Below are 15,410 nucleotides of genomic sequence, written 5' to 3'. Positions count from 1 at the left end.
GAAAAAACTCCCCAGACTGAGCCTGCAAAGACCTGTCCCAAATTCTTAGGGTCCTTTTTTATGCCAAAAACAGAACCCTGATCTTGACTAATCAGCCAATTGGCAGCTAACATGACTGCTTCAAAAGATTGTAATATCTGCCACAATTTGCAACAGCTTCAATTTCTGAGAGTAAAAGTACCTCCCTATAGAACACTTCATAGTAGTCTAAACTTAACCAACAGTAGTAAAATAACACCATATATCATCTCTCCATTAGTGCTAACACCATGTAAAATTTATCTCTTCAGCCCACATCAGCAAGAATTTGATGTAAGATCACTGTTAACAGCAGAACTCAATGTTAGCAGGATTAAATTCTGTACCACTCTATAATATATAATTGAATTAACCTTGTATTTTTATACCATTATTTTGTGAATGCTCTTATAATCTTTTATCATGACCATATTCAGCATTGGGTGCGGAATGTCAGCTTAACGACCTTAAAATACAAGCAGAATTGCATTTCATTTGATGGACAGCATAGGGAACTCAATACATTTCTGCCTGACTTCTGATAAAGCCTAATGACTTGAAATCTGGACACCTTTCAAGGTTAATAGTAAAATACTCTTTATCTCCTAATTTTAACTATAACATAAAGGTAAAGGTTCCTCTTGCACATATGTGCTAGTTGTTCCCGACTCTAGGAGGCAGTGCTCATCTCTATTTCAAAGCCGAAGAGCCAGCACTGTTACATTCTTTCAAACTTCTAGGTTGGCAGGAACTGGGACAAATAACAGGAGCTCATTCCATTATGTTGTGCTAAGGATTCAAACTCTTGAACTGCTCACCTTCTGATTGGCAAGCTCAGCATCTTAGCCACAGAGCCACCATGTCCTTAATTTTAACTATAATGGTGATTAAATCAACCCTTGTTAATCATGGCATCAGTAACATCATGGCAGCTATCGGGGATGGGACTCTTACCTTCCGGGAAACCTTCCCAGACTTCCAAACGATCATAACGGCAGAATGCACCTCCTGGAGGGTTTGTATCTGGCTCCAGTTCAAAGCTTTCAAATTCCAGGATAATCTCTGACATCTTTGGTGCAAAGATAATGTAAGTACATTCAAGGCTATTGGGATATTTTTCAGGGAATCCTGGTGATTTGATCATACCAGTCATAGATGTGAAGTTTCTGGAGCATTCTGGTCCTGCATCACAAAACAGACAACAACATATATAACCCCTTTTGTAAGAGCATTAAAATTAGCAAGAAAACAAATTATACCTCTTCTCTTAAAAAAAAAAAAAGCAGCATGGCTTTTTGCCCGATGTTAATCCATGTATTAGTTTCATAGCAAACTTGTTCCCAATACTGATAATTGTGACTAAAATGCAAGTCCCATTTATTACATAAAGCCCATTTTTCTACCTGACCAAGCTGAAAAAGTAAACTTAGGCCAGTTCTGAAATAGAGGAAAAAATTATGATAATGCCACGTGGGAACAATGAAAGTGTAAACTCCAGAAATATTGTTAGCCCAAGAGAAATAATTATAGTCCCTTTAAGCTTAAATCTTTTCAACTCAGGTTGACAGCCCTTTATTGGTAAAACAGAATGTTTTCCAAGAAGAGGGAGTGTGGTGTTTGGTCTATGGAACAATGGTTTCATATTCCTAGAGTAGTGGCTCAGTAAGTCTGCCAGATGTGACCTATGCCTTCTTGACAAACTAGATGTGAAAGGTAATTCGTACTTGTATCAAGGGTGACTGACTCATTCTGAGCAGTGTTGACACAGGTGCACCAGTAAAGTGATGCTGTTAGTGAAGGTATGATAAATTCTTCGATTACTAGCAATGTTGATCAAATCTTACTAACTTCAGTATTGTGCAAAGCAATTCTATTATAGTGCTACAAACTTCTTACGTGGATGGGCAATGTCCATTGCCCCTGGGACTTCTATTTTTTTTTTTGCAGAAGTAACTTCTTCTGATGCAATCACAATAGATGAGGAAAACAACTATCCTAAGTACTGAATCATATCCTGCAACATTGGTGCAGACATGTATACAGGAAGATGCCATTTCTATAAGAAGCAGCAAGGAGATTTGAAAAAACACTTCCCCATATGGGAATGAATGAGAGTCTGTTTCCAAATTTCATTGCTATGAGGATAACTCCCTGCTGTGTTGCAAATTCCTTCCTTCCTTCCTTCCTTCCTTCCTTCCTTCCTTCCTTCCTTCCTTCCTTTCTTCCTTCCACTCACTCACTCACTTGCTCACTCACTCACTCTCATTTATATAGCCACACAATTCAATAGCACAACCCTGCAGCATACTAGAGGGTGTGGGAAGAAAAACTTTCCACAGCAAGGACAACATAAGGACAAAAACTACAATACATTAAAGTCAACTACGACATAAAATGGCAACTGGACCAAAATATATTGAAACTCATTCAATTGGGGCTCCACTCAACGGCCTAAGAGAAAAGCCAGGTCTTGACCACCTTTCTAAAGGTTTGTAAGCCTGGGATCAACTATGTATTTGGAACAAATTGTTTCAAATGTAGGGTCACACTGAATTCCACAAATATATTAGAAAATTAATCTTTCCTTTTTCAGCTGCAGCCTTCATAAAATCTCTTTTAGGTTATCTGATTTTCATTCATACACCAAGGTAGTTTCAAAATAAGATAAATCTATTGTCCCACATAACAATACAGTCTGGGATGATGGATATTGCAGCCTTATATATTCGGACTCCACCAAGTTTGGAAAAACTGTTTTATAGTTAAAAATGTACCTGATCCTTTTACATTTTCAGGTAGAGAATTTCCCAGTATGACAAGAGATATTAAGGCCTAGGGCTTCAGATGTTCTGTACTGTATATCTACAAATAGAATTTCCTTGTTGACAAAGTTATAATATCTCTCTCTCCCTCTCCCTCCCTCCCTCCCTCCCTCTCTCTCTCTCTCTCTCTTTCTCTCTCTCTCTCTCTGACAATTAAATTTTGATGAAGGCTAATCTAAGCAAATGGCCATATTTATCTATTCATTGATAAAGCTAGTGACAACTCTAGTCTGTTGCATATGTTTATAAATAAAGTGACAATATGCGATGGTGTAAAATAATTCAGAACATGTGTCTTCCTGCCTACTCGTATCATGTCAATCCAAAGTTAGCAAACAAGAGAAAAGAATTAGTTCATATTTGTTTCAATTTTTGCTTAGTCTCAGAGATTTATCAAATATTTATTTTCAATATATTTTGCTCTATTTTTGTAAGCTTAATAAAAGAAAACAAAACTGAATCAAATCTGATTACAGCTATCTTCATGGACACATCCATATTGATATTTTGACAACAATATATTTATACTTTGCCTCTGATTTCTTTAGTTGTTTTTTGTCCCCAATTCCTTTTATAGCCAGACAGGGTAAAATTATGAGGGAGTCGTTGGTGCTTTCTGAGCTTGCTTGTTTTCTTACAAATGTTTCATTACCTAACTAGGAACCTCATCAGTGCTAGTCCTGATGATGTTACCTAGTTTAGGTAATGAAATGTCTGCAAGAAAACAAGCAAGCTCAGAGGGTACCAACGACCCCTCATGTCATTACCTGAGCTGCAAATATTCTCCTTTATTAGGGGCAAATTATCCTATTCTGAACACATTATGTGAAGATCTAGCTTTCTGGAGAAGACTCTAATGATGGTAAAAATGAAAGAGAAGAGGACAACCAGCAGAAAGGTGGATGGACTTGGTTACAGTGGCAATGAGTACACTGCTGGATAATCAGTTGAAGGATCAGATTAGAGATAGTTATGGAAGTTCAGAGATTCATCTCTTATCTAGCCTAACTTCTACTCAACTATTTATACCTGTGCAACATGCAAAATTTATGCTGCAGTTGGGGGTTAGCAAATAATTTTACAGCAAATTGTAAGATGGAGAGATATTTAGAACCACAAAAGCAGCATAAATTAAAGATATCATTTTTTAAAACAGCAATAAATTATAAAAAAACCCTGTTAAAACCATATGACAGTCTATAGCATAATGTGTTCTATAATGTCCTAATTAACAGGACAAAATGAACAGGTAAATGAGGTTAAGGTAAAGGTGAAACACATAGGGTTTTGTAGCTTTGCCACCCAAGCCATGTAAGATAATTTTCTATACTCACTTATCTATCTCATTGTCCTGTAATACGCAGAGGCGTATTCACATTTTTATTGCAACTTAATATTAAAATATTAGATACAGATTTCAGTTTATTTTATTTTTTAGACTTTTTATCTCACTTTTACAAGTAGTCCTGAAGTATAACTGACCCTTGGATTATGATCATAGATCATTGTGGCTGTAAATTGATGGATCATGTGATCACACCCATTTTTTTTTTTTTTTACATCTGTGGTCATTAAGCAAATCAATTTTCCACAGTGAGCATTTTTTTGCTGGAAATGGAAACTCAATTTGAGAAACTATCAAAAAGCACCTGAAATCGCAGTCACATGTCCACAGCATATCACAAATGGCTGTAAAGGTTGCCAAATGACTGAATTACAATCGTGTGTGTGTGTGTGTGTGTGTGTTTGTTTGTTTTGTCTGTGCATGCACAAGCAATTGCAGTTGTCATAACTTTACAAATGGGTCTTTGGTGGTGTGACCCGACAAAATGGTGAACGACAAAACCGCGCCCGACTAAACCACGTCGCTAAAACCGCGACATCATCAACGTGCCGACAACAGCGCGTCGACAGAAGGGCGATTTACAACAGCGTGTTGGCAGAAGGGCGATTTAACTTAAGGTAAGGGTTAGGTTTAGGGTTAAGTTTAGGGTTAGGTTTAGGGTTATGTTTAGGGTTATGTTTAGGGTTATGTTTAGGGTTAGGTTTAGCCTTAGGTTTAGCGTTACGTTTAGGGTTAGGGTTAAAGTTAGGTTTAGTTTTACAGCGCGCTTCTGTCGCCGCGATTCAGCGCTCATTCGTTGGAGCGCTTTAGAACACGCGGTTTTGTCACTGTGGTTTAGTCGGGCGTGGTTTTGTCGTTCGCCCTTTTGTCGGTGAACCCTTTGGCGGATCTACTGTAACTTTTTTTTTATTAGACTTATATACCACTTCATAGGGCTTTCAGCCCTCTCTAAGCGGTTTACAGAGTCAGCATATTGCCCCCAACAACAATCCGGGTCCTCATTTTACCCACCTCGGAAGGATGGAAGGCTGAGTCAACCCTGAGCCGGTGAGATTTGAACAGCCGAACTGTAGAACTGCAGTCAGCTGAAGTAGCCTGCAGTGCTGCTTTTAACCACTGCGCCACCTCGGCTCTTTGGTCATTAACTGACTGTTTGTAAGGACTATCTGTATTATTTTTATAAATAATTGAAGGTGGCAAACATATCAAATGCTCCTTCCTTCTGCTATTTTTCCCACAAGAATAACTAATTGGGGTGACGGAGGATGACTGCTGCAAAGTCACCGAGCTAGCTTTGGACCTAAAGTGGGATTAGAACTGCTGATATTTAGCCTGGTGCCTTAACTACTATACCAAACTTAACCACTAAACCAACATGGTTTTACAGCAACTGTAATTCTCAAACCACACATGTGCATGGGAACTTCTTCTTTTCTGAACATAGAAATTGCATTTTCACTTTGACATACGATGGCATAAACCTGAATTAATATTACTTTGGGGGCAATAATTTTAAATATTCTGACTTTTGAGTGTGCAAGTTCTCATTTATAATGTTGCCTTAATGTACCTAATGTCTTTCTGAAGGAGATTTAAGACATCATATAAGAAAATCAATAAAGGGAACTGTTGAGTGTCACTGAGTTATCAAGGAAAAAAATCAGTACTGAAAATGCTCACTTTCACTATATCTTTATGCATCATGACCTTAAAAGATCATTGTTTAATTAGCACGGTATTAATAACCCAACTTGTTAGGTATCTAAATGTTGGAAGCAAAAAAAATTCTATAAAAATTAACATCTTGGAATAGGGTGAAATTTTGTTTTTTGTTTATTCATTATCTAGCTTTGTTCAGAGCATGTTCCTGGATGCCAAATATTTCTTCATTCCACATCCAAGCAAACATAAGGCTTATTCCAAAAGTGACTGTGATCTCTACTCACAAAATTACTTCAAAAGGATTTGACCATGGGGCAGAAACCATTTGCCAGTCTTTGTTAGAGCAGAAAAACTCCCAGATCCCATTCATCTGGAATTTTGTTTACAAAAATGCTTGCATTCATCTCTCTTCCCTGAAATAAATCAGGTGGTGTTTGAAGCATATGTTAATTATTGCACTCTTTCTAGAACTTTCTAGCAGCAAAAGTTTAAAAAAATATTCTGGTGTCCATCCATTCTTAATCCATGATGGACACAATGAGTTAACAAAAATTACCATATTGGGAAAAATATTTGTAATATTATAAAAAGACATGAAACAAAACTAATATATCAAAGGCAAAGAAAAAGATGCATCAATTAAGCAGGACTTTCAAATTAAGCTAATTTATTTAATTCTGATCATTTGCTTTCAACAAATATTTAATTAGACAGTTAATTGTAAAAAAAGATCAGGAAATCACATTAGTAAAATCAGCAATAAAATTAGGAATATACTTCTTTCTCTTTCTCTTATGTTACAAGGTTCAGAAGTTTGCATTTCTTCACTACCATTTTGACATACAGTAACCATTTTTAAATGAAAAAGCTTATTAATTTAAATTAGGGATACATATAAAATACCAAATTTGTTGATCTGCTTATTTAAAATTCAAAAGTTGCTAAATCGATATTCACCCATGAAGGCTCAAATTAGTAGCAAAACTTTGTGAACTTGTTATAGGCAAGTAATAGGTTATATTCATCATGATCTTGCTTTCCAGAGTAATAGAATTTGCTATTATGAGAATAGAATGCAAAAAAAAAAAAAAAAAAGAATAGACCAAAAGTTAGGGACTTGATTCACAATTCCACAATCCTATGAAAGCAATTTTCTAGAAACTAAATTAACATTAAATGTCCTTTTAATTCCCCTCTCTCCAAGTAATAGTGACCTTCAAATTAAACAATCCCACTGTCAATATTTCATATTAAAAACAATTAGCATGATAAGATTAAGCAGCTTGCTCACCTTTTTTAAAAATTTCATAGCGAATGGAGAAGCCTGCTCCATGAGTTTCATAATCAGAGACAAACTTGATTAAGAGGTATGGTCCTGTAGATATCACAGGTGGGGGGGCAATTTTGCCACAAAACTTTCCCCACACTCGCCCATTTGCACTGTCTCCATCAATCACTTCAACATAATCGTACCTGGTAGATAAATTGAAGAAAAAAAAAACTTTTAACTTCCAGGGAAGGGGAAAAAAAAAAGAAAACTAATTAATTTAAGAACCATAGCCATACAGCATAGATAATGAAGAATAATGCTAGCCTGTTTGGAAGCTGTATTATCCTAAAAGATGTGTGTAAAATGAAGAAAAAAAAATTAAAATGGACTACATCATGTCGGTAGACATCATCTGGCGAGATGGAACTATTAGGAAGAATAGCACCATTATGGTTACAGACAATATCAGCTAAAGTAACCAATTAACAAGAAAAAGGAAAACTCGTGAGCACAATACTGTATTATTAAATTGCATTCCTTTGTCTATCGTGGCATTGTTATCAATACATAATACACTAAATTCTTTTCAAATGGTGGTGTTCTTGTCTGAATTCTAAAACATCATTTTGGCTTTAATTTCTGTATAATACTTGTATTCTGATATGCAATCCTGCAAGTGTATAGTCCACAGAATAATAAATGAAGTTTCACATATTATGCTACCTTTATTGCTTTGCTATTTTCTTAATTGTTACACATCTGTGTATTTTTAAACATCATATTACTTAAAATGACTATGGTAATATAAAAATGGATTTTGCATAAGGATTGAGAAGCTCCATAGAATGGTTTGATTCTGTGTCCTACACACAAGCAAGACACATGTATAAAATAATAAAAAAATAAATATACAATAATGAAAATGAAACTCGGCTTCAGCTGCATGAGTATATTAAACAATCCATTTTATCAATTTCCAAAGATTGTAAAATAACAAAACGCATATAAAGCAGCATAAAAATATGGACTTGCTTCTTGCCAAATCAACTTGTAGACTAATTAGATTGAAACTGTCAATTCAATTCTAAGTTAGCTCCCAAAATTGAAATTAAAAGATTATTTTCACAATTATCTGAAGAATTACATAATGGCAGATTATAAGTGATAATTTATATTATTAAAGACCCCAATTATTCGCATAAACACAAAAATAAAAAAAAAATGGTTACCAAATTTCTGAAACATTAATTGGAGACAAAACCCTGAATAATACTAATGTATAGTGGCATTTATCCTGGCTGTTGTTTAAAGGCTAGATCAGTCAGTCCTCATAAATCTTTGTATGGATATTGCCAGGAAGCTCCAGAAATGGAGACTATAGATTCGACAACCTTAGAAAATAGAACATAAATGTCCTAAACCATAGAGACAAAACAAAAGCAACTCATTTTTACACTGATGACAACAAACCTCCCAGAGATGTCCATGAAGATATCAGGAGTTAAACCAGACTCCAGAAAAGTTAACCTACTGCTTCTCAACCTTAGAAATTTTAAGATATATAGACTTGAACTCCCAGGATTCCTTAGCTAGCAAGTTAGGGTTGGTAAGTTTGAGAAACACTGATCCAACCGGTTATATCTTAAAGAACTCTACTGTACTGTGGAATATGAATTAATCCCTTTCCCTGCTATTGCAATAATCCTCAGAACCATCAGGTTTAATAGGGGTATAGCCTTTATTGTCATTGCACTTCACACACACACACACACACACACACACACACACACACACACACACACACATTTTTGTAGATTTTCACGGGTACATGTATGCAGGTTTTGGTGTAATCTTACACGGGAAAAGGCCCAAATACACCAAAACATACATACATACATACATACATACGTGTGTGTGTGTCATACATACATACATACATGCATGCATGCATACATACATACATACATATATATATATATATATATATATATATATATATATATGTTTTTTTAATTTGTGCTGATAAATAAATAAATAAATAAATAAATAAATAAATAAATAAATAAACACAAATATAACAAAGGCAACAGTAAAAATATTGGGTTTCTGTCGTGATGGACTCTTGTGACGAGCCGAAGGACAGATGATGGAAGCAGTTAGCTTCCTCCCATAATTGGGGCTTACCAGGGGTTGTAAAAAAAATCTAATATACATACATACATACATACATACATACATACATACATACATACATACATACATACATACATACATACATACATATATATATATATATATATATATATATATATATATATATATATATATATAATGTATTTTGTGTCACAACCCCTGGTATGCCCAAATATGGGAGGAAGCATACTGCTTCCTTTCTCTGTCTATTGGCTCATCCCAAGAGACCATCCAGACAGAAAGCCATTATTTTTACTGTTGCCTTTGTTACATTTGTGTTGCATTTGTGCTGATAAATAAATAAAGGGAGACTAATATAGATTTATTTCAAGCTATTTAGCTCTCATCAGCCAGCCATACTCTTACTGGGATTTGAACCTGTGCTGTATTACATATTAGGCAGTTGTGTTAGCCACTAAGCCACAGGTTCTCTTCCTTTATCAGCTGAGCCAGGGAAATAGGTATGTATTTTGTGTCACAACCCCTGGTATGCCCAAATATTGGAGGAAGCGTACTACTTCCTTTCTCTGTCTATCTGTATACACACACACATCTACACATATGTATGTATGTATGTATGTATATATATATATGTATGTATGTATGTATATATATATATATATATATATATATATATATATATATATGTATATATATGTATATATATGTATATATGTATATATATGTATATATATACTTAAAGTCACAAATACTTAATATACTTTATACTTTATATACTTAAAGTCACTTGTGACTTTAAGTATATACCTCCCACCCTGGCTGGCTGATAAGGAGTCGTTCTCTGTAGCTCAAATGGTTAACTCCCTGCCTGGGAGGCAACAGAGCACAGGTTCGATTCCCAACTTGGGTATGGCTAGCTGATGAGAGCTAAATAGCTTGAAATAGATCTATACTAGTCTCCCTTTATTTATTTATCAGCATAAATATAGCATATGTATATATATGTATATATATGTGTATATGTGTATATGTGTATGTGTGTATGTGTGTATGTGTGTATGTGTGTATGTATGTATGTATGTGTATACACACACACACACACACACACACCAAAATTGGTTTTAGCCTCACTGATGTAATCCATGACAAAAAAAATACAAACAACATAAAGAATATAAAGAATAATCCCTATGCAAGTAATTAGGAAAAGAAAAAGAAAGAAAAAAACCCCAATCATACATTTCCGTGTGTGTGTGTGTGTGTGTGTGTGTGTGTGTGTGTGTAGTGATTGGGGTTGTGTTTAAGAGTCTGACACCCCAAGAATAGAAACTGTTTTAAAACCTATTTATTTGGCTGGTTATGCTTCATTGTTTTCTGCCTGATAGTAGAAGTGTGAAGAGACACCGACCTGGCGATGTCATACAATGGTATTAGAGAGCAACCAACATGATGCCCTACTCTTTGCATTTGAACCAAATGGATGATGGAAAAACTAGGCAAGAAGGAGGGTGGGAAAAACTACTTTTCCCTCATACAGTATATTTATCATTACTGCAATTGCTCTTCCCAGCAATTACTGATACAGCAAGTATAAGAAAGTAGTTTGGGAGCTCATGGGCTTGTTGGAATGCTTTTAGGATGGAAAAGGGATTTTGATCTGGAATTTTGAAGCTGGGGGAAACATTGGCTCTATCTGACAAAATGCAGTTCAGTGCTGATAAAAATAAGATCTTACACTTAAACAAGAAAAACAAAATGCACATGCATAGAAAAACCAAAGCACATGGTGACTTCTCACAATTGTAATTGTGAGAAGGATCTAGGATTCCTAGTGGACAAACATTTAAGTAAGAAAGAGAAGTGTGGTGCAGCTGCCACAAAGGCCATTGCAATCCTTGACTGCATCAATAGAGGGATAGTATCCAGAAATGGGTTGCTGCCGGTTCGGCCCGGTTCAGCTGAGCCGGTAGTGGAAGTCAGGCCTGGATTGCAGAACCAGCAGTGACCCAGGCCTGCCACGCCCCCAAACAGGTTCCCTCACTGCCGCTGGGCCTCCACCATTTTGGATTTCCGTGACTGCATGTGCACAGTTCACTGTAAATTGTTCTGTGCATGCGCGCAGAACGATTTACATTGAAGAGTGTGTGTGTGTGCATTGTGCATGGGTTGCGAACTGGTAGTAAAACTGGCAGCAATCCACCCCTGATAGTATCAATCATGTGAAGTGATAATCATGCTTTACACTGCACTACAAAATTGGAATACTGCATCCAGTTTTGGAAACTGTGATATAAAAAAGATGTTCAGATGCTAAAAAGAGCACAGAGAAGAACAACAAAAATGATAAGGGGTCTGAAGACTAAACCATACGATGAACATTTGCAGGAACTATGTATGTCTAGTCTAACAAAGAGAAGACTAGATATGAAATGATAGCAGTTTTCCAATATATGGGATGTAGTCACAGAGAAGAGGAAGCTGACCTATTCTCCAGAGCACCTTATGGCAGAACAAGGAATAGAACTAAGGAGAAATTTCCTGAGAGTAAGAACAATTAATTAGTGGAACAGCTTGCCTCCAGAACTTGAAGATGCTCCATGGTTTTAAAGAAGAGATTAGACAAATATTTGCCTGAAATGGTATAGGGTCTTCTGCTCTAACAGGTGGTTGGATTAGAAAAACCTCCAAGATCCCTTCCAACCTTATTATTCTTTTATGTTCAATGATTATATAAAAAAATGAGTTTTAAAAACCTTTATTTATTTAAAGCATTTTTATAGCCTCCCATCTTATATTGAACTCTGAGCGACTCCCCAGCTATTGAAATTCAGATCTTATTAAAACTTAATTTGGAGATACTTTCCCAGCATTACTCATTGAGTGTTTGATTGATTATCTGCCTTCATGTCAACACTGACTTTTAGTAGTTACACAGTTTTTCTCCAGGATAATCTATCCCTAATTTGGTCTTTGAGATATTCCAATTGTGCAACACTTGCCACTGTAATTGAGTCCATCCACTGTAAATTGTCCTCTATTTTTTTCCTTCCTGTTTCCCCAGTATTACAGACTTCTCAAAGTTGTTTAGAAGATGACTAAAATATGATAATTTGACTGGTTATTTGTGAGAATGGGCTTGATTTGTTTTATGATCTATTTCAGTCTTTTTCAAATTCAGATACTTTAAGATATGAATCCCCAGAATTCTTCTGCCTGCATGCTGGCTGGGAAATTCTGTGAGCTGAAGTCCATAAATCTTAAAGTCACTGAGATTGAGAAACACTAATTTTTTAAAAAGTTTTTTGGCTATCTATGATATTTTTACAATCTTCTCCAAGGCCAAACAGTTGATGTTCTTTCTATTATGCAATTTCAAAATCTAAATTCCATTAAAGTAGAACATCAGTAGCCTAATCAACACCAAATGTTTCTATTAGATAAATACGGGAAAATATAGATTACCGTATTTTTAGAATATAAGATGTACCTTTTTCCCCTCAAAAAAGAAGCTGAAAATATGGGTGCATCTTATACACTGAATACAACCGGTTTTGCCTCCTGAACCCCTGCCCCTTCACCAAAATGACTGTGCATAGCCTTTAGGAGACTTTCAGAGTGCTCCTGGGGGGTGGAGAGGGCATAAATGAGTGAAAACAGGTCGCGTTTTGCTCAATTTTGCTCCCCCAGCCTCCAGGAGCACTCCATAAATCTCCTAAAGGCTATGCATGCCCTATTTTTGACAATAATGGGCCCATTTTCACAAACAAACAGACTGTTTTTTGCTCGTTTTTGTCCCTCCCCCATCCCCAGGAGCACTCTATAAGCTTCCTAAAGACTATTCATGCTTCCCCTTCTTGAAAAAAGTGGGCCCATTTTTGAAAAAAATGAGCTGTTTTTGGGAGATCTGCAAAGTGCAAAACCTTTTTTTTAAAAAAAATTGCCTCTTCAAAATCTTGGTGCATCTTATACTCTGTGTGTCTTATACTCTGAAAAATACGGTATATTTCTTCATTTCTTTGTCTCTCTACTCTTCTTGTGCATTTTGTTTTCTTCTGTAACTTATTACTCCTTCTTGATTCAGTTCCTTCCAGCCTCTTCTATTGTTCTCTGCTCTCCTTTCTAAACTGTTTTGTTCTTGTTTCTTCTGTCTTCTAAACTTTTCTTCTTCCAAACATTTTTCCCTTTGACCTTCTTTTCCCATCTTTCAGTCTTTATCTTGGATTAAAATATCCATCTTCATTCCACTTAGTTGTCAGGTGCCCTCTAGAAATGGGATCTATTTGGCTAGGAAGTATTTCTTTGTTGTTATGGCAACCAGATGAGATGGGAAAATCTCTCACCAGGTAGAACAGATGTTACAGAATTGACATCAAGTCATACTTCAAATTCTTTATGGGATTTTACAGTTGCTTCCTTTTAAGAAGTCAATTAACCTCCTTTCGTTAGAGATAGTTGAATGTTTACATTTTCCACATTCAAGCTGTCAAATCTAGATAATTCCAGAATACTGGCATCCACCATTAAGTGGTCAAAACATAAATAATGGTGGCTATGTTATTGCCACTGAAGTTCTAGCCCTTTGTATCCTAGCAATATCAATGAGGCAGTAATAATTTTTCATGTTTTGGAACTATTCTTTTTCCCTTTCCAGTGTTGCTTCTAATTGGGAATCTTTTGGTCACTAATAGAATCCTGATACCAATTCAATGCAGCTATGGATTCTGGCTTTTCATAGTCATATCTACCAGGTCTATGTTTCTGACTTTAGTACGACTTAAGCTCTTGTATTGATTAAATAGGATTTAATATGTATGTTTAGCTTAGTGGGTCATCATTGTTATGAAATATTTCATCAGCTTAATTAACCACACGATTACTCATTTGGGCCTTTTTTTTTCATTTTCATGCAAACATAATTATATAAAGCTGTTTTCTAGATCAAAGCGAGTTTATATCAGGAAGAGACAATGGCTAAAGGCATCTAAATGAATGTGTACCACGGTTAGAACTCAGAATTATAATTCTTTGGATAATACTACAATAAGGCTTATTTTCCTTGGCCAACTTCTAACATAATCTAAGGGAAGACTCACCGTAAAAAAATCATTGCTAAAACCTGCAATTATCAAAATGAAATGAAAAACAATGACAGTTAATTAGATCTGAGAACGATGGGAAAGAATCAAATCATCTTTCTTCTGCTAAACATGTATTTCAATCTCTTGTTCATAGTTTTTTTAAGAGATTTGTCCTTAATCATATTATTCAATTTCATAGACTGAATGTGAACTGAATGTGAATATGTCCATAACTTTGCATACAATTAAACCCAAACACCTGTAGTCTTTAAAACTGAATACATCAAGCCAAAATGTTTATGTTGACTTAATTAAAAATGAAGAGTCTGTATCTGCTTGTAAAGGAAAAAAAACATTGTTAGCAGAGGTGGGATCCTACCAGTTTAACAACTGGTTTGCTGAGTTTGCGCTTTGCACACATGTGTAGTTTATAGAGAAATCACCTCCTGTATTACTGCTGGGGAGGAAAATAGATGAGGCATGGCAATCTATTCTGCTGCGCCTATCAGCTGGGCTTCACAAAGGGGAATATAGGTGAGTATAGTGCAGGGGTGGGGTGGGCCCAACTGAAATTTGGAAAGAACCGGTTCGCTCCCAACTGATAGTTGGAATTACCAATTTGCCCGAACTGTTCCGAACAGGTAGAATCCCACCCCTGATTATTAGGAAACTGCATTTCAGGTATTGTTTTATTCTATTGTTTCTTAATAAGAAGCTAAAGGGTTTTTTAAAATTACCATAAGGAATATCCTAGTTGTTGCCTTTTAAATTCATGGAATGAATTTTTATTTGGACAATCCTATTTTATCTGATTATACCTGAAATTAATGTTATATTAATTTGTTCTGGCTATTTCATCTATTATTACATATGTAAAAAAGCTCCCAATTACATTAATGGATATGGAACTTTTTACAAAAATGATAACAATTTAAACTGTATCTGACAATTTTGGAGTGAACAATAGGGGAAAAAAGATATGATGACCACTGCCACCCTTAACAATTAAGTTCTAAACTGTCTGGGGTCCATTAGTTATGTTTACAGGAGACCTCAGAGAG

General features: G+C 35.6%; 1 protein-coding gene across 1 annotated transcript in view; it reads right to left on the bottom strand.

The window, feature by feature from the left end:
• Window positions 1-15,410, bottom strand: part of NRP1 (neuropilin 1) — a 161,585-nt gene that overhangs the window by 96,136 nt on the left and 50,039 nt on the right. The window contains exons 4-5 of the mRNA XM_032237863.1: window positions 7,139-7,320; window positions 973-1,200 (exon numbers count right to left, since the gene is read on the bottom strand). Coding sequence (XP_032093754.1) covers window positions 973-1,200; window positions 7,139-7,320 — 410 coding nt within the window. The remainder of the gene's footprint in view (window positions 1-972; window positions 1,201-7,138; window positions 7,321-15,410) is intronic.

Source organism: Thamnophis elegans, chromosome Z, assembly GCF_009769535.1.
Source record: "Thamnophis elegans isolate rThaEle1 chromosome Z, rThaEle1.pri, whole genome shotgun sequence".
Lineage (NCBI taxonomy): Eukaryota > Metazoa > Chordata > Lepidosauria > Squamata > Colubridae > Thamnophis > Thamnophis elegans.
Note: the sequence above shows the minus strand (reverse complement) of the source record. Positions and strands in the feature narration are given on the sequence as shown.